At 42.2% G+C, this 25,131-nt stretch overlaps 1 protein-coding gene across 23 annotated transcripts in view; it reads left to right on the top strand.

Annotated features, from left to right (window-relative positions):
- The window catches only part of APBB2 (amyloid beta precursor protein binding family B member 2), a 357,775-nt gene that overhangs the window by 177,076 nt on the left and 155,568 nt on the right, over window positions 1–25,131 (top strand). For all 23 annotated transcript variants that reach the window (XM_048212057.2, XM_048212053.2, XM_026508789.4 and 20 more), the window contains one exon: window positions 2,467–3,288. In XM_048212057.2, the coding sequence (XP_048068014.2) occupies window positions 2,467–3,288 (822 nt within the window). The remainder of the gene's footprint in view (window positions 1–2,466; window positions 3,289–25,131) is intronic.

Raw genomic sequence — 25,131 nt, 5'->3', positions numbered from 1 at the left:
CTTGGTCCTTTTAGGAATTTGCTAACTTCTACCTACTTCTTTTGACCCCAAGTGACCGCCTAGCTGATAGTTAACTCCTAGAGCCATCTGTATACTTCATAACATTAACTTGGCTGCCTTAGTTCTAGATGTGAACCTTTGATTTTGCTACCAGATGATACCATCATCTAATATCTAAAGCACACTCGAACTGTGTTCAGGCTTCGATCTACAGAAACAGCACCGAGCTGTTTTCTACAGGATGGTCCTGTTGTTCTAATGCGCCCAAACCTCTCCTTCGTGATTTCTAGCATACAGAAGAGTTACGAAGGGCATAGGGAGGACAGTGGGATCCAGAAGGCTGATGAGAACATGGATAAAAGTTTTTATCTGTCACATTCAGGATATAAAAGCTATTTAATCACCTAGAAATTTTGATAATATTCTTTCTGAAAATGTTTATGGTTATGAACAAAGTAAGTAAAACTTTTTCCCTGATAACATTGCTAGAATATAGTACCTGACGTCGTAAAATAGCCTCATAGAAATTTTTTTGCCACGTCTTTAAAAAAGCCAAAGATTTCCTACTTTCTCCTAGTGATGTCATTCTAAATACCCAAGAGTTTTCTCTTGTGCACCCATGTTATAGATGTGTGTGTCAGGGAAAAGACTCCATGTGGGTTCAAGGTGGGCCCTTTCATACCAAGTGCTACTCTTGAGTGGGGGTGACTTCTAAATTGGAATACATGAAAATGGTAGTAATAGTTAAAACAGTATAATTTTTAAAATTTTAGTCATCAGGGTATCGTTTAAAAGGGAGAAACAAACTAGATTCTCTCTTCCTGTAAAATGAAGCCCAGGTGCTTAGCTGTGTTGCTGGGTAAGCAGGAATCCCGATAAATAGTACTTCTAAAGAATGGGGTCCAGAGTCTAACCACTTTGGGTTACAGCCCTTAACTCTGTCTCTAGGCCACACAGTCATTGCGTTATAAAGGTGGGCGATGTCTACAGGGTATGTTGCTTACCTTTCTAGAAGCACACAGACTCCAGGATGAGTGGGTGACTCTTCCCTAAAGTAGGTAATCCTGAGTATTTGACAATAGAAAGGAGTACCTCTAAGCTCCCAAACAGTGGAATATTCTTACCTTCTCTCCTGTGGAGGTCCCTGTTTTGCCTGGGGGTGGAAGAGGGAGTTGTCACAATACAATTTTAGGAATGTTAGGAGCTGTGCTTCAGTTCATTTGCTGGTTAACCTCACTGAGGTCTCTGTAGAGGGCAAAGGATCAGATAAGAAAGGGGTCATTCTTCATAGACTGAGAAATGTGAAACCTTAGGAATTCTTGCTGATGAATTATATTCCCTTCTAGTCTGCGAAACCTTTCTTTCTTCCTAGCAAGAGACACATGGAATAAATCACTGATGGTATGAACAATATTTGAGATAAATGCAACTGTCAGGTAGTTTCCTAGAGTCCTGCAAGGGCATGTGGGGACTGCGAACAGCTGAGTCTGTATTTTAATTCAGTGGAATATATTCAGACTCCTTTGGGGGCTCTAACACAGCAGTAGCCAAGGGCTCAAGGCTGCGTTATTAGTAATAATTTTTTTTTAAAGATTTATTTATTTATTTATTTGACAGAGAGGGAGACAGCCAGTGAGAGAGGGAACACAGGCTGGGGGAGTGGGAGAGGAAGAAGCAGGCTCCCAGCGGAGCAGGGAGCCCGACACGGGGCTCCATCCCAGGACCCTGGGATCATGCCCTGAGCTGAAGGCAGATGCTTAATGACTGAGCCACCCAGGCGCCCCTAGTAATAGTTTTGTGTGTGTGTGTGTGTGTGTGTGTGTGTGTGTGTGTGTACACGTTCTCGAGTAACTGAGCCATTTCTCCAAAATGTCTGTTTCATACAAATACTAAACCTAGGTCAAAAATGTTCACCAAGATATTAGCAAACTTTAATGGAGATTGGTTTTTCCAGGCATTCGGAGCACAATTTCTAAACATGGTTGAGAAAAATTACCTTGGATGTGTGGTACATCAGTGAACAGTGACCTTTCAGGTTAATTAAGAAAGCCGGAGCCCCAGAGGATGTTTGAACAACTTTTTTCTTACCCAAAGGAACTGCAGAATAGAAATGTGGTGTGAATGTTTAGAAAGGGGGTGATTTTCAAGGTTGTGAATAATGACCAGAAGAAAGTGCTTTTATATGGATGCAAAAGGGAGATTCTAAATAAACTTTGGACGCTTAGACCTCTTAACTTTTCTATAAATTGACTTTTGTGTATGCACATTAAGCCTTTTATTTGTTCCTATTCAATTTTTGAGTGAGCAGTGAAAATAGAAAGGAAAATGGGTCAATTCTTTAAGAATGTATACGATGGAAGCATTAACTCTTTAAATTTTTTTGTATAAAGATGTTGGCTCACTGTATACTAAGCGGTTTAATCACATCAGGCAGCTAATGACTAATGACGAGTTTCTTTTTTCCAGCTGACTCAGGTGTAGACACTGTGGCAGTGTTTATGGCCAGCAGCGGAGCCACAGACATCACGAATCGAAACAACCCGGCCACACCACCAAACACCCTTCATCTCCGCTCCTCCCACAATGAACTGTTGAATGCTGAGATAAAGCACACTGAAACCAAGAACAGCACGCCCCCCAAATGCAGGAAAAAATATGCACTAACTAACATCCAGGTGGCGATGGGCCTCTCTGATCCGGCCGCGCAGCCCCTGCTGGGAAGTGGCTCTGCCAACATCAAGCTGGTGAAAAATGGGGAGAACGAGCTCCGGAAGGCTGCAGAACAGGGACAGCAGGACCCCAACAAGAACGTCAGCCCCACTGCAGTCCTCAACACAACTTCTGAGAAGTTAGAGGGCAAAGAGCCCCACCCACGCGATTCCTCAGGCTGTGAAATTTTACCCTCCCAACCCAGGAGAACCAAGAGCTTCCTAAATTACTATGCAGACCTGGAAACCTCCACCAGGGAACTAGAGCAGAACTTGGGCAACCAGCACGGGGTTGTGGAAGAGAAGTCCCAGCCAGGCCAGGGCCAGGGCCAGGCCTCCACCCTCATTGGGAACAGCGAGGGGCTGCCACAGAAACCAAACAAAGCCCAGTTCAGCCCTGAAGATGGCCATGCGGCCACAGTGTCATCCAGCCCAGAGACCAAGAAGGATCATCCTAAAACGGGGGCCAAAACCGATTGCGCCCTACACCGGATCCAGAACCTAGCACCGAGTGATGAGGAGTCCAGCTGGACAACGTTGTCCCAAGACAGCGCCTCGCCCAGTTCCCCGGATGAAACAGGTACCCCTGGGAAATGGTATAGACTCGTGGCCGCGCTTCCTTTTGGTGTTTTCAGTTATTGATGGACTTAATCTCTAGCCTGACCAAAAAAAAAGTCCATTTGCGGGCAGAGGAGAACGTAAGCCTCTTGCAGTAAAATTAGGCAGTTGGTGTGGAAAATATTGTTAGATTTCTCGGTGGTTTCATTTTGGTTCTTACATCAGTTGCTTGTCCCGGTAAGCATTTTTGTGAAAGAAATGGGTCCTCGGTGTTAAGTATAGTAAAACATCATCTGTTTAGAAATTACACTGCCAGTGCTTAGGTGAACTCTTTCAATATACCAGCTAGAAATACTGGGTTTTGTTAAGCAAAATAATAAAAGAAATAGAGTTGCAGGGGACAGCCTCTAGCTTGATTAAAAGAACCAACTATTTTAAAGTTCTTGGAACGTATTTATGCTCAAACTAATGAAAAGTTGGAAGTTTAAAAAGTTTAAAAGTCTACTCATTATCGACTTTTCCCTTTGACCTTTCCTGGAGAACATTTTATTGGCCTTGTTCATGTGATATTTGAAAGTAAGAAAGTGGTGTTTCTTCTTTTTAATCTATTCAGCAGTTCAGGATTTTAACTAGTCTGATTGAGACCAGTCTTTCTTGACTTCTGTCTGTATCTGTAACGTCTTCGGATTTGTCAGAGGAAAAATGAACAGGGTTCTAGAAGCCAGCCACTTTCAACTGCGTCTTCTCATTGCTCCCCCATTATACTGATGATAAGGTTAAAACACGAGGAGCGCTTTGTTGTGTCTAATACAGTGTAAGCAAGCACTCACAAAGGCTTATTTCGCTAACGTATCCCAGTAACCCGGCAACCACCGTAGTGGGTTCCAAGGCTCTGTTAATGTGCTGTAAATATAACAGGACCACCACGGAAGGAAATAACATTGCTGCAACCTATAAGGCAGAGAAATTACAAGGACTCTAGATAAGGAAAAGAGAAGGAGAAAGTGAAGACATTGACTTGTTTAAAAAAAAAAAAGCAGTGTTTTTGAAGTGCCCTTTAAAATCACAGTACTGTAGATGATGGATTTCATCAGCCCGCTGTGGCTGGATGTGGCGGTAGGGAGGTTGAGATGAGTCCATTTCATCTCATAAATGTCTGCACCTGCACATTACTGGAAGCATAATTATGTTTAGTGATGTTACTGAGTTCACAGCTATTACCTTTTACCCATTGAGAGGATTCATATCCTACAGCTGATGGACGCTGTCACCTGCTCGTGCTGGAATCTACATCAAGGACTCCTTGAGTATCTCACAGCCAGACTCCACTTCCTGTGTTCAGCAGCACCACTAAGACCTCACTGTCTTCCTCCCGTCCTGACAGCCTTCCCCGCTGCTCTGCCAGGCATGGCACTTTCTGTTGTAGGCACATTTCAAATTTTACTGCATGGTATTAAATGAGCAGTAAAGTCTCCCCTGTTCCTCACTCTAGCCCCTTTCCCCAGTGATGGCTGCTGTCTTTTTTTTTTTTTTTTAACATTTCCTTTCAGAAAACATTTTAGGCCTATACCCACCTTTATAATAAATTTTAAGATTTACCCAGATTTTATGATAACAATATTTATTTACAGAGTCCTTATCTTTTAGAGATATATACTAATATATAATAGTATAATAGATATAAAGTAGTATAATATCTACCAATATAAATAATATCGCGTATGGGATTTTCTCCAAAATAATTGAGGTAGAGATTAAAAAAAAAAGAAACCAAACTGCCCGTATGCTGATAATTGTTAAAGATGGGTACATAAGGGTCGTTTATTCTGTTCTCTCTAATTTTATATCTTTAAAAATTCTCCACAATAAAAAGTTAAAACAAGAAAAAAATTACATTAGATAGTTTTAGGAATGGTTTGCTTTTTCCTCTTAAGTATGTATTTTGTAGAGCCGTGCATATGAGAACATACTGCTTTTCTACCTCAGGTTTTTTAAGTATCAGGCATGCTATTCCACCCTATTTGAGCCCATGGTTTATTTAACGATTCCCTCACTGCTGCGTGTTTGGATTATTTCTGTCCACAGCCCCTTCTCTTGTTGCGTGCAGGTGTCAGGAAGGGCCCGTGGAGAGCACGGAATTCAGGCCGCACACATGCACTGTGTTCGGTCTGCTCCGACTCTCTCCAGGAAACCTTCCTGGGGTCCCCTCTGCTCACTGCTCCTTCACTCGGTGTCCTGGCATCACTTTCTGTTGTTTTCACATAACGTGAACTGAGTTAGGGTTTTCTTGACACGAGAGGATATGTTCGTTTTTCTCTCTCGAAGTCAGTTTTGAAGCCCTTCAGATTTTAAAGGAAGATTGACAATATGGTGAAGTCCTTTAATGGGTGGCTAAGGATAGGCACTTTTATTATGTTCTGTTAGCCAGCAGATAGTCCATCATTAGGTTTTGATGTAGTGTTCAACGGTTCGTTAGTTGCGTACAGCACCCAGGGCTCACTTTGAATCAAATATGCTCAAAAGAATGTTTTAGCTGTGACTCTAAAAGCAGCGAGATTGAGTTTTTTAAAAACGTGCTTAAGAACCAAACCTGTGCTATTTTTATTTTTTAAAGATTCATTGATTTTAGAGAGAGAGAAAGCATGCAGGTTGAAGGGGAGAGGAAGAGGGAGAGAATCCCAAGCGGACTCCCCGCCGAGTGCAGAGCCCGACGCAGGGCTTGATCCCATGACCCTGAGCCATGCCCTGAGCTCAAATCAAGAGTTGGCCACTTAACCAACTGAGCCATCCAGGCACCCCCAAACCTGTGCTGTTGTTCAACATATGGTCACTTTGGGATCTCTGTACTTATTTCTGCATGCTGCAAGGTCTCAAAATATTGTCAGTAGTTTGGGGGAATTCTTTTGGAATGTCCTCAGAGCCAGTTGTAAACTCCTACTGAAACGAAACCTCTTTACTTCATGATCACACTTCCAAGTTTAAGGTAGTGACCGCCACATAAATTAGTGAGTAAAATAAAATCAACGGATTTTCAGCATTTGTATTTCTTTTGATTTTGTGCGTCCAGTGAAACGTACTGTTAGCATTTACAATGATCACGAGCAGTTTAAATGAAACATTGTATGTTTCACTTACAATGGTAAAATCAGTGTTTATTATACGTTCCATATAGTGTATATATGTTTATATATGTAATAAACACAAATACTAACTGTTGAAAGAAAAGAAGAAATAAGAGCAAATTTTTGTAAGGTACTGGTTACATCACTGTAACACATAGTACACGCATACTAGTCTGCATTGCTGAGTGTATGTATGTGCTTATCTGCTGTGAGTTAAGTAAATACTCATCACAGTGGTGTGTGTTTTATGACTAAATCATGATACAATTATCTTTGGATCGCAGGCTGTGCTTTGGGGAGCCGAGAAAAATAGAACAGACTCATTTCTACCTTCGGGGCATCCTTTCCAAGTTAGACTGCTATTTATAAAATAAAATGCACTGCCTAACCCAGAGATTGACTACTTTCTCTTTCCCTTTCTTTCTGAATTGCCCCCTCCAGCATTTTGGTAACTTTTTTTTTGCACGATCAATCATGTATACAATATGTTGCTCCTCTTTTCCTCCTGTGTAGTCTGTCCTCTGAGAAAACAAGAGCCTCTTAGGGAAAAGAAAAGCATCTGTGTAATTACTGAGTTTCTTAGGAGTTTACCGAAGTTCAAAAAAATGCCTTGACCCTGATTCTAAAAGAAAGGGTTGCATCCCAATTTGGTTCTTGAAGGTGAGAACTTGTAATTAGCATTTTGCCAGAAATACAGGTCCCTCCGTGGCCCCAGGTAAGTGCAATGACTCAGATGAGTATAGGTTGGTCAGATTGTGTGTAGTCTGTTAGTCACCTGGTGGTTTATGTTTGTTTCATGAAAACTTTTAAAAGATACAACATATTGTTGTACCTGGGTACAGGTTTCAGTGCCTGTTGGTACCAACATGTAACCTAGGTTTAATTTGGGGCTTCATAAAAATCAAAGATACAGAGTATGAAACTGGGTGGACCTTGGGGACTAGACACGCCAACATTAGGTTCCTTACTAATGTGTACAAAGGCAGGATATACACAGAGAAAACAAAATCTAGATGGTGTGGCTTTGGGCCTAATGCTTCATTAACTTAACCATTGAGAGCATGGGCTCTAGAGTCAACTTCCTGAGTTCGAATCTCAGCTCGGTTAGAGGCAGGCAGTTCACATAGCCTCTCGTGTGTAAAGTGGGCATGGTAATGGGGTCTGGAATAGATCGATTGTGAGGATTAAGTGAGAGCATCTTCAAAGGGCTCTTAGAACAATGTCTGGCATATAGCAAGAGTTTAATAAATATTAGTGCTTATTATTATTAGTGATCACCATTATCACTACAGCAGTGGGATGTAAAAGTTTGCTTCTTCCTTAATTATGAGTTGCCTATATTTTGAACTCTAATTTTAGTTAGGACTTTCTGCACCCTAAGGGCAGGGATTGGTCTGTCTTCATCTTTCTATTTGTGTTGTCAATGCCTGAAATACGGCAGGTGAACTTAGTAAATAAATAATGATTAACTGAATAAAACTGGAGGTCATCTACACATCCCCAAATGACCCAGATGTATTCAGTAAATCATTTCATGTTACAGCTCAATCAACATCTGATTTTGATGTTGGGTACGTATTTTATAACGTAATTGATAAAGTTGCCTCATAATAGGTGAGGCTGAAAAACTAGGCACAGTGAAATTCTGTGGACCTACTATGTGTCTGTAGAATCTTGTTCATGCTACTTTCTCATACTCAGGTGGCCACAGTGAGACTTGAACCAATGTGTTCAGACACAGCATCCAGTGTTGTCCCACTGTACCATAGTCTTGAGACAGAGGTATGTGACCTCCGGAGCCTGAATATGTGAGATTTAATCTTCAACTGGGTGTGTATGGTAGTTTTCTTGAGAGTCTAGAAAATGGAAAATTATATTTTAGAGGATCTTTCCATTCTTTTTTTTTTTTTTTTAAGATTTTATTTATTTATTCGACAGAGATAGAGACAGCCAGCGAGAGAGGGAACACAAGCAGGGGGAGTGGGAGAGGAAGAAGCAGCCTCCTAGTGGAGGAGCCTGATGTGGGGCTCGATCCCACAACACCGGGATCACGCCCTGAGCCGAAGGCAGACGCCCAACCGCTGTGCCACGCAGGCGCCCCGGATCTTTCCATTCTTATAAACAATTGAGATCTAGCCCAAATGTTATCTCCTCTGTGAAACCTTTCAAGACCCTCTGACTTATTGCCAGTCCTTTCTCTCTCTCTCTCTCTATACCGCAAAGAAATGTTTTCAGATTTCTTTTATCATGTTCGCCTCAGCAGTTTGTAACCTTCCTTGAAACTTTCCGTTTAGACATAGAGCTCCAGGAAAGCAGGAGCCAAGTCTTCATTCTGTGTGGATATGGACCTCTTCAAAGAGCACTTAGTACATGATAAAAGGCTGCATGCGTGTTAGCTCGTTGCGGGTTGGGTCGCTGGAGCTGGAGGATAGACGTGCGTGGTGTCTGAGGGCTGCCACACCAAGCACACCCACAGAAACAGAAAATGCAAGCATGGCTTGTAAACGTGATTGTGAGGAGCACCTGGATAGGATGATTTATATTCCAGGCTCCTAGGAGCCGTGGAGAGTGGGGGCTGGTCATTCAGTCTGCCACACCATTGCTTGTATTGGAGTCTACAGGTCTGCAAGTCAGAAAGGCCAGCGCCAAGGGAAAGGGCTGTTTCGATTACATTTGCCTTTACACGTCACCTTGCGTTGCAGATCGATCCCTGTGGCTCGAGAGTTTGAATCCTTGGATGTCATGCATTGATTGGTTTCTAGTGTGAAGGCAAGCAAAGCGGACCTCTTCGGCAAGCTGAGTAGTTGGTGAGGGGGAAAGCCAAGGCACAAACCCGTCGAGCTGCCTCGGCATAATTGGCAGCTCTTCTTATTTCTGGCTTTAGCTAGCTTGAGAGTGCTAGAATTTTGGGTAAGTTTATACTTTTAACTCTTGCAGAAACTTCGTTTAAATGTTCATTCTTCGTTGCTTGTTTTCTGGTAACTTCAACTATAAATGATTTGTAAATCGCTTTTCAAAAGCTCCGATCCCTTAAAAAATAATTCCAGGATATAGGAAAGGCCTCATTTTCAGCTGGTTTGCCCTGCTGGATTAATTTTAATCTCTTAAATACCCTTTGGTGATTTGCTAGCCTTCCTGTCTTGTCTTCTCAGTTGAGAGTTTCATGATGTGACAGGAGGAATTCAAGAAGACAGATGTGAGATGTTTCCAGAATAGCTCGGACACACAGTGTTCTGGGGTAGATGATGTGATTTCCAAATTAGATTTTCTTACCCTGGGGGTAAGATATATAAAAATATTTCTTAGCTCACCCCATGAACTTAGGGAAGAAAATGATTTTGCTCAATTAAGTATTTTTGGAAGGTTCTAGACAAACAAACAAACAAACAAACAAAAAAAACCAAAGTAGTCCCTTAAATGTTCAAGATTGTTTTTGGTTGCTCTTCCATTTTAAAGTATTATAATTTAGGAAACAAAAAGATAAACACAATGACATGAGTGGTAGCAAAAGTCTAACAGTCTGGTAGTGAGCACAAGACAACAGATACATTCAAATGGACCAGGGAGGGACTGTGAGGGCCAGAGGGCTGTGGGGTAGAGGGTGCTCAGAGGAGGAAACTTCAGTGGATAGGGGTGTGGATGGTCAGGTACTTGAAGTTACCTGTGCTGGGGACTAAACTGGCATCAGAGGGAGATCGGAGGAAGGCATTGCCCTTTTGTTTTTTTCTTTTCAATTAATTACTAAAGAAGTTTAATTTGTAATTCCCCCCCCCCCCGCTCTTTTCTCTGCTTTCCTGGCATTTTGAAAATTAAAATTGGGACACCTGGGTGCTGTAGTCAGTTAAGCATCCGACTCTTGGTTTCAGCTCAGGTTGTGATCTCTGTGTCATGAGATCGAGCCCCACATCAGGCTCCATGCTCAGCGTGGAGTCTGTTTGAGATTCTCTCTCCCTCTGCCCCTCCTGCTCATGCTCTCTCTCTCTCTAAAATAAATAAATCTTTTAAAAAAAGAAAAAAAAGGGAAAACTTTGTTTTCTAGTTTTGGAGAGAGTAGTGTGAGCAGAGTGGCTACTTAGAAAGCGAAGGGCTGGAGTCCTCTGGTTGTTCTGAGTAACGTGCTCCCAGAGGTGCCAGGAGATGCTCTCCTGCCCTCGATGGAGGGCAGGTAGCCCCTGAGAGTGTGACTCAGTGGGCCCCTAGAGACAAAAAGTACTACTGGTGACTTGAAGAATTTTGGTCAGATTTCATCATGAACTATCTGCCCAAATTCATTATCCTCACAGAAGAACCTTAATTAATAAATACACAGAGAGGGGCGCCTGGGTGGCTCAGTTGGTTAAGTGTCTGCCTTCAGCTCAGGTCATGATCTCAGGGTCCTGGGATCCAGCCCCGTGTCAGGCTCTGTGCTCAGAGGGCAGCCTACTTCTTCCTCTCCCTCTGCCCCTCTCCCCACTGCTTATGCTTGTCTCTCTCAAATAAATAAAATCTTCAAAAAATAAATACATAGAGGCCTATGATTTTTTTTTTTTTTAAAGATTCTATTTGAGGAGAGACAGAGTGAGAGAGCAAGAGTGTGTGTACCAGCAGGGGGAGGGGCAGAGGGAGGAACAGACTCCCCACTGAGCAGGGAGCCCAATGTGGGACTGGATCCTGGGTCTCTGGGATCATGACCTGAGCCGAAGGCAGATGCTTCACCAACTGAGCCACCCAGGCGCCCCGAGGCTTATGATTTTAAAAGCCAAGATGCTACAGAAACATCCAGAGCGTCAGCAAGCTTGAACTGAACTGAAATAGATCTGTTACTTTACCTTGATTTTCCCTGAGCAGTATTGTACATGTAAGGTAACAACAGTTCAGGGGTTTGTGAGTTTGCTCATCATAATTTTGTTCATTATTTCGCCCATTTTTTCTTTAATTGGTTACTTCATATATATGTACATACACCAGTCATTTTTTTAACAGCCTGCTCTGTGTCCTGCAGTAGGTGCCCGAGACCTAGAAATCAACGAGAACCAGTCTGTGACCTCAGGTAGCTCCCATACGGTTTCTTGTTGCCACGGACGCGGCCACCACCCTACGAAGAGTGCCTTTTCCATGTGTCTGTGTATCCTTTGTTTCATTTTGCACATGTCAGTACCTCAGTGAGTGTGAAACGATAAGGCCCACCCCAGGTCTCAGGCAGCCTTAAGTTTACAAGCAAAGGAGATGAGTAGATGTTTAGATGTTTTATTCGTTTCTTAGGGCTGCTGTAACAAATTGCTGTGTGCTTGGTGGCTTAGAACATCGGAAATTTATTCTCATGGTCCTAAAAGTCCAAAATCAAAGTGTCAGCTCAGGCTGCTTCTGAAGCTTCCCGTGGTTCCTGCCGGTACCTGGTATGCCGTGGCCTGTCGCCACAGCACCGCAGCCTCTCCTGTGTCTTCCCGTGGCCTTCTTATTAGGACACCGGTCCTTGGGTTTAAGGTCCCCCTAATCCAGTATGACCTCACCTTAGCTGACTATATCTACGAAGACTATTTCCAAATAAGGTCACATCCTGAGGTTCTGGGTGGGGATAAATGGGAAGGGATAGGACTCAACCCAGCACAGGTGTCTTCATAGGTAATTCCTTAATATATGTAACACAGAGGAGATGTGAGAAGATATTTGCAGAAATTACCAGGCTCAGATTTTTCAAGAAGGAAATCTTACATTTGCAGGTATCGTGAGAATCGATAAATGAACAGAATATGCTGCCAGGGGGGACCTCAAGATGGTTTGGGGGTTGCCTTCGTCCAAATTGTTTATTGTAGAGATGAGGAAACCTAGATGTGGGCCTGACCCTGGGGAAGTCTGAAATCACAAACCCAGCTGAGACGGGGAATTAGTGTGGAAAGGGAGGGAAAACATGATGAAGACACAGTTAAGCTTAACATTTAGCAGTGTGGCTCAGCTCTGAAGGGTAGGGTAGTTCAGAGAACTTGGCAGATGGAGATGGGGTTATTCCTTTTGCTCAAAGCTTAGGAACAGACAGGCAGGGATATTGGTAATCACCATGTTTTTCTTACCTGTGTTTAAACGAGAGACATTGCTTACCAAACACACAGGATTTTCTTAGGAGCTATGCCAAATATGAGAGAAAACGATATGATCTTAACTTTAGGGCATTGCAAAGGCCATAAGATGCCATGAAATCTTCAGAGATCACACATGGGCAGTGGCAGAGAGCATACAGACAACCCACAGACAGGTTTGGTCCTGTAAACAATGTTTTAGAGAACTTTGAATTAGATGCCAGTGCTTAGAAATTGGGAGCTTTTTTTACTTAAAAATACAGGTTTCTCATTTCTCTCGTAAATCCAGGAATCTCACAACACTGAGCTTGAGTGCCAAAGAGGCCATAGTCAGCGGCTGCCATTTAGGTGGGTCCTATCCTTCCCAGCGCAAGGCACCGGACTTGGGGACTCCTGCTCTCTGTGTCAGTGGACTCAGCTGCTATATTCACCTGAAACTTATGGTAGAAGTAACTCACGTAATGTTGGTCTTATCTGTTACAACCACTTGCAAAGGCAGTGCCCTAGTGGCAACATCCTGGGGTCATCGTCGTTCCAGTCTCAGTCCCAGGCCTTCTGCTAGAATTATAAAGTGTGACATGAGCTGTTAAGGAAAACATGCTCAAAATTTTCAAAAAGGTCTTTAGATGACTTCTCAGTGTTCTCCATCTGTTAATCTGGTTAGAGGAGGGGAAACATTAGCTTTTTGAAAGATAGAATGTGGGTGGTTCATAAATGTTGTGCCTGAAATCTGACACAGGTAACGTACTCCATTCGCTTTCGTAAATATGAAGGTAGTCAACAACTGTCCTGATCATTTATATATTGCATTTCCCTGTCAAAACCCTTAGATGCAAAACAGCGAAATAAAAGCTTCATTTTCAAACACTTCATTGGAAAAATTGAATCATTTGACTGTTAGAAAATCACACATGGTTGGGGCACCTGAGGGGCTCATTTGATTAAGCATCCCATCCTTGACCTCAGCTCAGGTCTTGGTCTCAGGGTTGTGAGTTCAAGCCCTGCATTGGGCTCTATGCTGGGCATGGAGCCTACTTAAAAAAAAAAAAAGAAAAAGTCACACATGGACAGCATTCCATGTGGAATGGTCAGAAAGCAAGAGAACAGGATAACTCCAACTCCAGAACATTCCTCTTGGTACCTAAGAGGGGAGGTGATACTTACTGTGTGTGAACTTTCATTTTTTGCTTTTTGTTTAGCTTTCCATAGATTTCCTCTTGAATATGATTGAATTTAAACCTCAGAAGGATTCTTGATCAGTATCATGAGGAACATTATTAGTTGATTATTTTTCTCCTTCAGTGTTGCTTGAAGAAGTCTTCATATAAAACTGAATTGGTACCTCTGAAAAATAATAAAGGTAGATCTCCATCCTGTAAATGGCTAGTTTGGAAAACTGGTTTTGGTCTGTTGTTGCTTTGTTATCAGGACTCTTTTTTTCATATAAATGATAGTATATGTGAGGGTTGTACAAGGTCTACAAGATGGTTGGCTCATGAAACCATATTTAATCCCTAATAGGTATGTAGAGTCGTGTTAATAGAACCATAGAACTTTTTATAGAAGTTCTAGAAGAAAATGTGGTCATAGCTCCATGTCAAGTTGTCAGAAAGCGAGAGAATGGAGATGACCCCAACTCTAAATCATTGGGAAGGGACTGATGGGAGGTGTAGCAGGGGAAGTTCAAGGACTGGAGGTGGCAAGACACCTGGTGATGGAAGCCTCCAAGCTCAGTAATGGGCTGACTCTCCAGTTCCTACTTTGCTTTTCTCTATCTTCTCCAGGTGCGTGTCCTGTGGGGGTACCTCTGACCAGCATTCCTTTCATCCCTTGCTCATTGTGGACAAAGGAGACATGCCATGACTTCCTTTCTTTACCCAGAGCAAGCATCAGCTTCTTTCAGGATTTCCAAGTGGCTTTCACCATTTTAGTTCATGTCTTGTCCGTCTGTCTCCTGATGACCTTTCCTCTGTGTGCTATGGAATAAGAGCCCTGGGTCAGAGAATGGACTCCTTATATAACATACCGGAGAGAAGCATTTTTAACCCAGGTCTCATATCTTTAATGGAATTAAGGATTCTTGGATTGGTAAAATCTAAAGTAAAAATTAAATTATTTTAATTGTAAATAAAAATTTATTTTTAGGATACTCGTAGTAAGATCGATAGGTTACTCTTACTCCACTCACATGTTTTCAGTCTGATGAATGCCTCCTGAGTTCCTAAAACATGCAAGGTACTGAGCTAGTGCTCTGGGTGAGTCCCAGATTGAGACGTAATCTTTCCCTCAGAGAACTCACAGGGTCCTTCCTCAAGATTCTTTTAAATCTCTTTATCCATCTCATGGCATTCATCACTTCCTGGGTGTTAGGGGCGGACATCCTGGCTTATCCTACTTTATCACTTTCTTAACCTCTGAGCCTCAGCTGTCTTATCTCTAGAGTGGGAATAAAAATAGTAGGCCCTACCTTATAAGATTGTTACATAAAGTCCTCAGCACAATCCCGGGCCCACAGAACGCATGTTTTGAAATGTTAGCTACCATTACTGTTACTGTCTTACTATCTTTGCTGTGAGGTGGAAAATTTCTTCCGGGCATAGGCTGTTCTGCTTTTGTTGTTTTGTTAATCCCGAGAAACAAGTTCATACAATGGGTGAGCATGTTTCAGTGAATGATTATTATAAGAAGTAAGTTCGTTTGTTTTTTTAAAGTTTTTATTTAAATTCCAGTTAGTTAACCTGCAGTATAATATTAGTTCTAGGAGAACAGTGTGCTCATTCAACACTTCCATACAACATCCCGTACTCATCACAAGTGCCCTCCTTACGAGCCGCACAATAGATTAAAGGTAATAGTTTACTTCCGAGAAATTCACAATAATCAGGGAGATGCATAAATCCCCTGCTTCTCCAATGTGAATGTGTAGGAAAATCTCCTGGGAGTCTTGTTGAAATGCAGATTCTCATTTAGTGAAGCTGGGGCCCAAGATTCTGCATTTTTTTAAAGAAAATTTTTTAATTGTGGAGATTCTACATTTGGTAAAACTTTTTCAAGTGATACTGATACGTACTTGTGCTTGACCACATTCGGAGTGGTAACTCTGGACCGTGGGCTGCAGGAGGAAGAGGGTGCCAGATAGAGGTTTGCCAAGGATGTAGAACAGATAAGGGTCGGAAAGCTCCAGATAAGGCATTCCTTAACTGGGAGAAAAGGACAGAATTGAAAAATAAATGGGGTGTAGAGAAGTAAAGACGTGGGGGCACACACACACACACACACATACACACACAAAGAAAGAAAGAAACTGGAAGAAAACAAAAGATTACTCTAAGGCAGTGTCCTCAGATTTTCTGGTCTTTGGGACCCCTTCATGTCTTCAGAAATGATCGAGAGCCCCAAAGATCTTTTTTTGTGGATTATACCTATCAATATTTATTGTATTAAAAATTAAAATGGCGATTTTTTAAAAAAAGTTACCCATTTAAAAAAAGAATAAGAAACTCATTAATGTTAACAAAGTAGAAAATGTTTTATGAAACATAAACTTTTTTTTTCAAAGCCAACAACAGTTTAGTGAGAAGAGTGGTGGTGTTTTATTTATTCGAAAATCTCCTTCACGACTTTATCGAAGGCCGCTGGATTATCTGAGTCTGTCTTTACTGTGTCTCCATAAATTGTTTTGGTTGAAGTAGATGAAGAAAATTGTGCCAGCCTCATACAGACGTAAAGGTGGAAAAGAGAGGAATATTTTAATAGCTTTTTCAGGTAATTGTGGATATTCTTTTTGGATGTTACACCAAAACTCGATAATTGAGAGTTCCTTAAAGGTTACACTGCAGAATCTGAAACCACAATGGTAAACTTCGTTGTAGTGTATTAAAATCCATTGGCGTGTCATACATTTTGAATGGATATTTTACCCATGCATAATTTTGTAACGTCATGGTTTTGGTGCTTTGGAAAATACTGGTTCAGTGAGTTGTGACGGTCTTCCAAATGTTGACACTTTTCATTATATAGTAGGAAAACATTACATTCGTTAATCTCACCACCTATCTCATCAGACAAGTCAGTAATTATTGGGAAGTTGTCAAGCTCTCTGTGGCAGATACAAGTTTTCCCAAACTCTCATTTTTGCTTGAAAGCTTCCATTTTATCTTTGGCAACAAATACTGTCAGTTGTTTTCCTTGAAGTGACAGGCTCACCTCATTCATTTCTGAGACAATGTCTGCCTCGTACCTGAATTTGAATAACCATGGGTTGTCTGTCAGTCCTTCTTTTAAGAAGAAAGGATGTCCCATGTGCCTTTTCCCTCAAACAACGATCATGCCTCCATCTACAGAAGTACTTTATGCATGTTTACATTCAAAAGATATGCTCAAGGATGAAGATTTAATGAAGTTGGTAATTTTCACTGCTTCAACAAGGAATTCTTAGGTGACATTAGCATTGTTTTCGGTGGGAGCATATATATAGTATGGGGGGGGGCAGTGATTGCACGTACAGTCTGTGTCCTTGTCTTGCTCCGCGCTGAAAAAGCCAGCAATTTGAGCCATTATTTTTGTGTGTGTGTGCCCTATCAATTAAATGTCAACACAGTGGAAAAGGCTGTAAATAACATCTTAGAATTATGAAACTCATTTCGACCTCAGAGACCCCTGAAACTCTCTCCAGAATTTTGCTCTCAGTGTGAGGATCTGTGCTTCCAGCCTGGTGGATGGAGAGGAGGGTCCGTGGAGGATAATTGTGAGAGAGATCAGGTAGGTAGATGGAGGCCAGATTGGGGAATGCTAATGCTTAAGTGTGAACTTGTTTTTGTGAGCGAAAAATGGTTGACGGTTACGAGAAAGGGGTGTCATTAGTAAGGTGGAGTTTGAAGAAAGCGTATCTGACATGGGTGCCAGAGTACGTGGCAGGGCTGAAGGAGGCAGGCTGGTCGGGGCCTCTCACGGCAGAGTGTGGGAGACGAGGATGATCAGAGGAGACCGCAGCTTTAAAAATAGCGCAGGTGTAGCGGCAAGGCATCTCTAGGATTTAGGGGTTGATCGAATGTAGGTGGTGAGGGCGAGGGTCGAAGCAAAGACGTGAGAGCTTCCGTGTGTGGACTAAGAACGGGCTGGTTTTCAGAAGAAGGAGATCGGGAGGAGGAGGTGGAGGAGGTTTCTGATTTGAGATAAGAGTTTGAGATAATGTGGAGGGGGGGGGTGTGTGGGGGGGGTGATGTCCTGAAGTGGTGGCTTTACTCCAACGCCAAATTCTTCCACTATGTCTGGGACGTTTTTTACCGACGCAAAACACTTCTGACGCTAAATGTACGGGTTTACCACACCATCAATTCTCCAGTTCTCTGCAGACGCCAACTGGACATCAGTCCCGATCCTAACTCCCCGGAGTTAGCACTTACCCCAGAGGTTAAGGTTTCTGGGCTGTAAGACTGCCCCCTCCCCCACTTCAGGTGCCAGTCACAAGTAGTGGGCCATCAGGTTACCCACAGTTCTGTCCAACTTGAGTACAAATCAGGAGTTTTCAGTACCCTCTCCTCAGAATGGTAATTTACTGTCATGGTTCATAGAACTCGGGGGAGCACTTTATACTTACTGGTTTCGTATCAATTCTATTATAAAGGATACAAATGGACAGCTGAAGAGGGATGCAGGGCGAGATCCAAAAGAGTCCTGAGTGCAGGAGTTTCTCTCCCAGTGGAGCTGACCCATGGATGTGTTCACCAACCCAGAAACTCTCCAGACCATTTTCGTTTAAAGTTTTTCTGGAGGTCCCATTACATGGGCACGATTGATTAAATCACTGGCGAATGGTGATTAACTGAGCTTACAGCCTCTCTCCCCTCCCTGAAGGACAAAACTGAGGGTTCCAACCCTCTGATTTCCCTCTCTGGCAACCAGCCCCATGCTGAAGCTGACTCTGGAGTCCCATCTAGATGCATCTGATTAGTGTAGACTCAGCTCTGCTGGATGGAGTCTTGTTGTGAATAACAGAAGATGCTCTCTGACCTACATCACTCAGGAAAATATAGGGGTTTTAGGACCTTTTCAAATATATATCTGAGACCAAATATATATTTTTATAATATCACAAGGTGATAGTCATACCATGTTTGGGAGCTGTCTTATCTCCTTCTTATCCCATTTCTTGGCTTTGATCTATTGGCTGACTCAATTGTTGCTTGATCACTCCAAGCACAGTCTTACCTCCTTCGTTTTTCAAGTCTTGAAGGAATCTCATTGCAGCTATTAAGTCACTGTTTCCTCCAGGTTTGGCCTATGGTCCACCTGCGTCTGACTCCCCTCGACGTGTCTCATAATGCAGATGCCCGGGCCTCACTGGGCCTTCCAGAATCAGACCCAGGAGCTGGGTCTCAGGAATCTGCATTCTCACTAGCTCTTCAAGGATGTCTGTACATGCCTGCATGAAAAGCACAACTCCGGTCCTGACGTTTGATTGGCTCCAGTCGGGGATTTCCACGGTGTTGTAAAGGGCTGTGTTCTCATTAAAGTCCATGCTGATCTGGCCAGAGTTTAATAGGAATTACAGTCATGATGAAAAACATGTGTAAAACATTCATTTTCTTAAAAAACAAGGAAAAAACCAACCAAACATAAGGAGTGCTTTGTTTTGGTTTTATTAGGGGCAAGAAGGGTTTTTCATTGTTAGAGGCTCCAGAAATTAAAACTGCTGGATGTCTTTTTCTCTGGTTCCTGACCCCAAAATGGGATCTGTGGCATAAACGTTGATGCAGCATAAAGATGGAATATTTGAAATCCCAGCTCAGACATTACCGAATGTATACTTGTGGCTGAGTCACTTACCATCATGCGTTTTCCCCTCTGTGAAATGCGCTAAGGATAAAACTGCCTCACGGGGCGGTCGGGAGGCCGAACTGAAGGAAGGTCCACGGAGCACTCAGTATCGGGCTGGGCATGTGGCAAGGGCTCCATGGACATTTGATTTTACAAATATTTCCAAATGGGAAATTAACTCTCTCACTAAAGGACAGGCACAGAAAGAGTAAAAGAGGGACTGTGATTGTGTACACAAAATACCTTCAGATAAGCAGCAGAATAGACTAGAATGTGTAGATACGGAGACAATAGAGCAGAGACCTTGCAGATGGAATGCTGCCCTGCTTTCCATCCGTACCTATTGAAGTTTGGTTTGTAGGTCAGATCAGCCTTAACTGAAAGGGTGGAGAAGAGGAGGGTGGGTCCCCAGGGCAGTGCAGTCCCCTGGGTCTGGCCACCCGAGGTCTGGGTTCTGCTCTTGAGACTGACTTGAGAGCCTCCCTCAGGCTGACTTGCAGAGTCCCCGCACTTCATGCAGTCATCCCACACCACATCTGCAAATTTTCCAGCTGTCAGTTCTCTTCCCTGCACCACACTTAGGAGGCACCCAAGAATACTGTCCAGGAATATATCTAAAATGCTCTTTAATTACATCAGAAAACGAATCTATAGCTGTTAAAGTAAACTAAACCGGTCAGCCGAGGTGTCCGTTTCCATTCTCAACAAGTTCTGAGCATTAACTCCAGAGTGTGTTAGCAAAGATGCTTTGCTCTTCAGTATTTTTAGCCTTAATGGACAATTTTCACTCAATCTGAGTTGGCGGGGGGCAGAGAGAGAGAGAGAGAGAGAGAGAGAGAGAGACATGGGATAAGATTGAGTATTCGGATTGTAGAGGCTGTAGCTGGTAGGATTTTTATAACTTTGTGGTTTCAGACCATTCTGAGCATTCTCAGAGACAATTCTTTAGAGACATCTCAGCCCACCTTCTCTAAGGGTAAGGCGAGTAACATCCTCAGCTAAAATACTGTTTGGTTTTCTGCAGATTCTAAAAGAAACGTAGAAGAACAGAGGGATAAGCCGAATCAGGGAAGGAGCATTTTCCAAGCTGTAAATTAAAAAGTGTGTCTATTTTGGGAGGCGGGGTTAAAACATCTAGAGCTTGTCTGTACTTTTTGCTGCTTTTCTCTGCTCATTTGCCAAAAACAAACAACAAAATCACCTCACTTCAAGCTCAGGACCAAGAAGCAGGTGGAAATTGCTCTAGTTAGAACTCCATCTGTATTTTTTTGTGTGTTCTTTGCATATGTTTTAAAAATATAAACAGAGTCACTTGGTATTTACCATATTTCATCAGAAGCATTTTGTATGTTATATTCTTAGTTTGAAGGATAGGATAGGTTCACATCAGTAGGAGGGGGTGAAAGTTTCAAAATGCATGGCAGTCTTCAGGTGGACTTTTTATCAATACCAAGAAGCCAAATAAGAAATTTAACAACCAAAACCCTGTCTAAAATGACCAGAAGTCTGTGTACTCAATCAGACTAAATCTTCTGCCCTCCCCTCACTATTCTGGATTTTCTCTGCTTCTCTTTTCCTCCACTTGCCTCCACAGAGCACACAAACCCAATTTAAACCGTCAGGAGCTGAATCCCAGAGTCTTTGCTTTTCTTGGCAGAAGGGGAAGAGAAGATGCCATATACAGTTTGGAGTAGCATGGTGAAACATAGTTTTGAAACGATAGATATAGTTTGGGATGAAATAAATCACTGTTTAATCTGTATTACTTTGCCCATATGGGTACACTTGGACCCACCACGAACTTCCTGCATGATGGTGAAGCGTTTCCCCCAGGAGCTTGCCATAGTTCTGTCAAGAGCCTTCTGGAAGTCTGAAAGCTTTGGAATGGTAGGCTAATGAAATGCTGAGCCATTTGCAGAGTTCTTCTCTTTCTTTTGGATAAAAAGTGGTTATGGCACGAGTGCTTTCATGAGAAATGATCAGCCTTGGAATCTTGCCTAGCTTTTGGCACTTTTGTAGGAAAGGACCCTTTTTCTCAGGTTAGACACCTGATACAGCTGGTTCGTTCCCATGATGTTGGGCAACAAACTAGGCATAGTCTGTCAGTTTAGGTTAAGTATTATTTTATGAAACAGTTTTTACAGTTGGATAAATACGTGTGTGTTTACTGGATCATGATGACAAAATGTATTTCTTACACACATGGCATTCCAGTATACAGTGGAAAAAGAGTGGTGTTTGGAGTCAGGTACACCTCGGTTTCGAATCCCAGATCTGCTTTACTGCTCTGTGTCCTTGGGCAAGTTACTAAGTAGCCCTAAGCCTCCACTTCATCATTGATCAAACAGGCTCCTATTACCTTCCTCGTAAGATTTCTGAGATTTTGAATGCGCTAATAATGTATGGAAAGTATCTGTGCTGAAATCCGTGCAAAGTGTGCATATATGTATGTATGTAAAGTATATTCCTGGCACATGGCAGGAATCAATAAATAGGTTTGCTTTCCCTACTTTCATTTTATCTAGTTTCCTAAAAAAATCTAGTGATTCTTGGTGGTGGTTCCTTTGATTTGGTGTTAACATTGGTCTAAGTTATTAGCTCCGAGCCAGCAGGAGGGAGCTTGCACTGAAGTACATCTTACGGATCCCGATCCAACCGCCCACTCTGCCAACGGAATGTCTACGCTGGGCAGGTTGCCTGTGCGTTGTAGCGTCTCCTTCCTCTGCTCGCCCTCCCGTGTCCCAGTCTGTAAACTTGATTCTGTTTAATGATGACCTGTGTTTCAGGTCCCCCTTCTAAGGTTGGCCTTAGGATCCACATTTCTTTCTAGGAAATACAGTATTGTACGAACTCGTCCTTGTTCCTTCTGATATTTGAGTATACATCCTGGCATATGTGTATTTGTTTATAAATCATACACATTTGCAACATACTAATGTGTTCTGTGCATAGATACAACATAGAAAAGTAGAAATAAATGGATAAGGGGCACCTGCCGGGGTGGCGCAGGGGGTTGAGAGTCCAACTCTTGGTTTCGGCTCAGGTCGTGATCACACGGTCATGAGATGGAGCCCCGCATCGGGCTCTGCGCTCAGTGTGGGGTCTGCCTGAGACTCTCTCCCTCTCCCTCTGCCCCTCTCTTGCTGTGCTTGCTCTCGTGTGCTCTCTCTCTTCCTTTCTCTAAAATAAATTATTTTCAAAAAGAAATAAATGGACAAAATAACAATAAAAGTATAAGTAGAAGATATACTTTCTTCATATCCCACTGGACCATCTTGTGCTACTCCCATTTTTTAAAAAAAATTGTGGTAAAATACACATAAACCAAAAAATACCCTCATAGCCATTTTTTAAAAATTTAAATTCATGTTAGTTAACATAGTATAGTATTGGTTTCAGGAGTAGAATTTAGTGATTCATCATTTGCATATAACACCCAGTGCTCATTACATCATGTGCCCTCCTTAATGCCCACTGCCCATGTAGCACATCCCCCACCCACCTCCCCTCCAGCAGCCCTCAGTGCGTTTCCTATAGTTAAGAGTCTCTTGCTGGTTTGCCTCCTTCTCTGTTTTTATCTTATTTTATTTTTCCCTCCCTTCCCCCATGTTCATCTGTTTTGTTTCTTAAATTCCACATATGAGTGAAATCATGATATTTATCTTTCTCTGACTTATTTCACTTAGCATAATACATGCTAGGTCCATCCATGTTGTTGCAAATGGTGAGATTTCATACTTTTTGATGGCTGAGTAATATATATTTTATATATAATACATAGACATATTGTATGTTATATATATATGTGTGTATATATTCTGCATCTTCTTTATCCATTCATTAGTCGGTGGACATTTGGGCTCTTTCCATAATTTGGCTACTGTTGATAATTTAGCCATTTTACAGTGTACAATTCAGTTATATTAAGTACATTGAAATCGTTTTGTGCCTATCACTAGCACCCATTCTTAAAATTCTTTTCATGTTGTGAAACTGAAACTCCGTATGCATCAGACAATAACTCCCCAATCTCCCCTCCCTCCAGCCACTGGTAACCATCATTCTACTTTTTGTCTCTGATTTTGGCTACTCTAGATACCTCCTATAAGTGGAATCATACAATATGTATCTTCCTGTGACTGGCTTTTTTCACTTGGCGTAATGTCCTCAAGGTTCATCTATGCTGTTGCATGTGTCAGAGTTTCCTTCCTCTTTAAGTCTGAGTCATACGCCATCGTGTGTATATGCCACATTGTGCTTATCCAGACATCTCTCGAGGGACACTCGGGTTGCTTCCATGTTACGCCACTCCCACTTTTGAGACTACTGGTGTAGCAGGTGGGCCAAAGAACTATGGTAGATAAGCATACGATGGGTCATAAGAAAAAAGGCAGGACTGCCCTTGGCTAAGCATTCAACCCTGTGGTTCTCACTGGCTGTACATTAAAATCTCCTAGAGAGCTTTGAAGAATGATCTACGTTGAGGTTAGTCCCACCACGGACTCTGATTTGACTGGTCCGTGATAAGAATAGTATTTATTTAAAGCTTTGGTATCAGTGTTTTTTAAAGCTCTTCACATGGTTCCTTTGTGCAGCCAGGGTTGAGAATCATTGATGACCCTTTCAGAAATCCACTCTCTAAATTTGTAAACTGCCATTGACAATACTCACTTTACGGGAATGATCATTGTCACCCTTTTCTGAATCTCTGCTGTGTGTTAGGCTCTCTACAAGCATGAGGGAGTTTAGTCTTTACCACCGTCCTGCAGAGTAGATGCTATCATTTTCTTCCTTCATTTTTTTAAAGAGATGAGTTTGTTGAGGCTCAGAAAGCTGTAAGAATTACGACTCAAGTTACATAGCTAAGCAACCCAAAGGATCAAGATTCACACCCAACATCTGCCTCATTTCAGAGCCCATATTTGTTTGTTCATTCATTCTTTTTTTTCTCTCTCTTTCCTTCTTGCCTCTCTCCTTCCATCTCCCTCCTCCCTCCCACCCTCCCTTCCTTCCTCCTTCCTTCTTCTTTCCTTCCTTCCTTCCTTCCTTCCTTCCTTCCTTCCTTCCTTCCTTCCTTCCTTCCCCCTTTCCCTCCCTCTCCTCCCATCGCCTCCTCCCTCCCCTCCTCCTTCCCCTCCTCTCTCTCTATTTATTTTTTTGAAAAGGTGAATGAAAGTCCGATGTGTGAAGACAAAGCAATAAATGGGAAGGAATCTGTTTCCAAAGCACTAAGTAAGGATCTAAACTCTTCTTTGATGACGTAGTTTTAGCATTTTGTGTGTTCTTTCATTTCATCTTTTCTTTCCTACTTGAACAGACAGTCCACTGAAGATCTCTTTGAGGCCAGGACTTGGTCTTCATGAATACCCAGTGATTGTTATCTTTGTTGCCATTGGATTTGAGAGTTTGGTTGCGTGATATTTAATCTGTGAATGTGGCGTCTGTGACACCACCCCCTGGAGCAAACACATTCCCCTTCAGACGAAGCTCTTCTGACACAGTGATCACTCTAAAGCTTAGCTGAACAGAGACCAAAATGCAGTAGGAGGTTTTATGACAGTTGGTGTGATGCTTGTGCTTCTGTAAGTCACTATAAATTGTTTATTATAGTAATCAGAGAATAAACAGGGAAACAAGCAAATTAAGAAACGAAGTAAATGTGTAGCTAGTTTGAAAAACCAACACATTTAGGATGGCTTTGGAAAAAAAAATGTACTTTCTAGTCTACTCAAGGGAAATTAAAAACTCTTGTGTTATTATCGATTTCCACTAAGCTCCTCTGCACATTGTTTACGTAAAAGCTAAGTGATGAAAGAAAGGCCATAATTTTTGGAAGCATGGATTTTAGATGCAGAGATTTTGGTTTTGTTT

Source organism: Ursus arctos, unplaced genomic scaffold (assembly GCF_023065955.2).
Source record: "Ursus arctos isolate Adak ecotype North America unplaced genomic scaffold, UrsArc2.0 scaffold_9, whole genome shotgun sequence".
NCBI lineage: Eukaryota > Metazoa > Chordata > Mammalia > Carnivora > Ursidae > Ursus > Ursus arctos.
The sequence above is the reverse complement of the archived record's forward strand: the minus strand, read 5'-3'. Positions and strand labels throughout refer to the sequence as shown.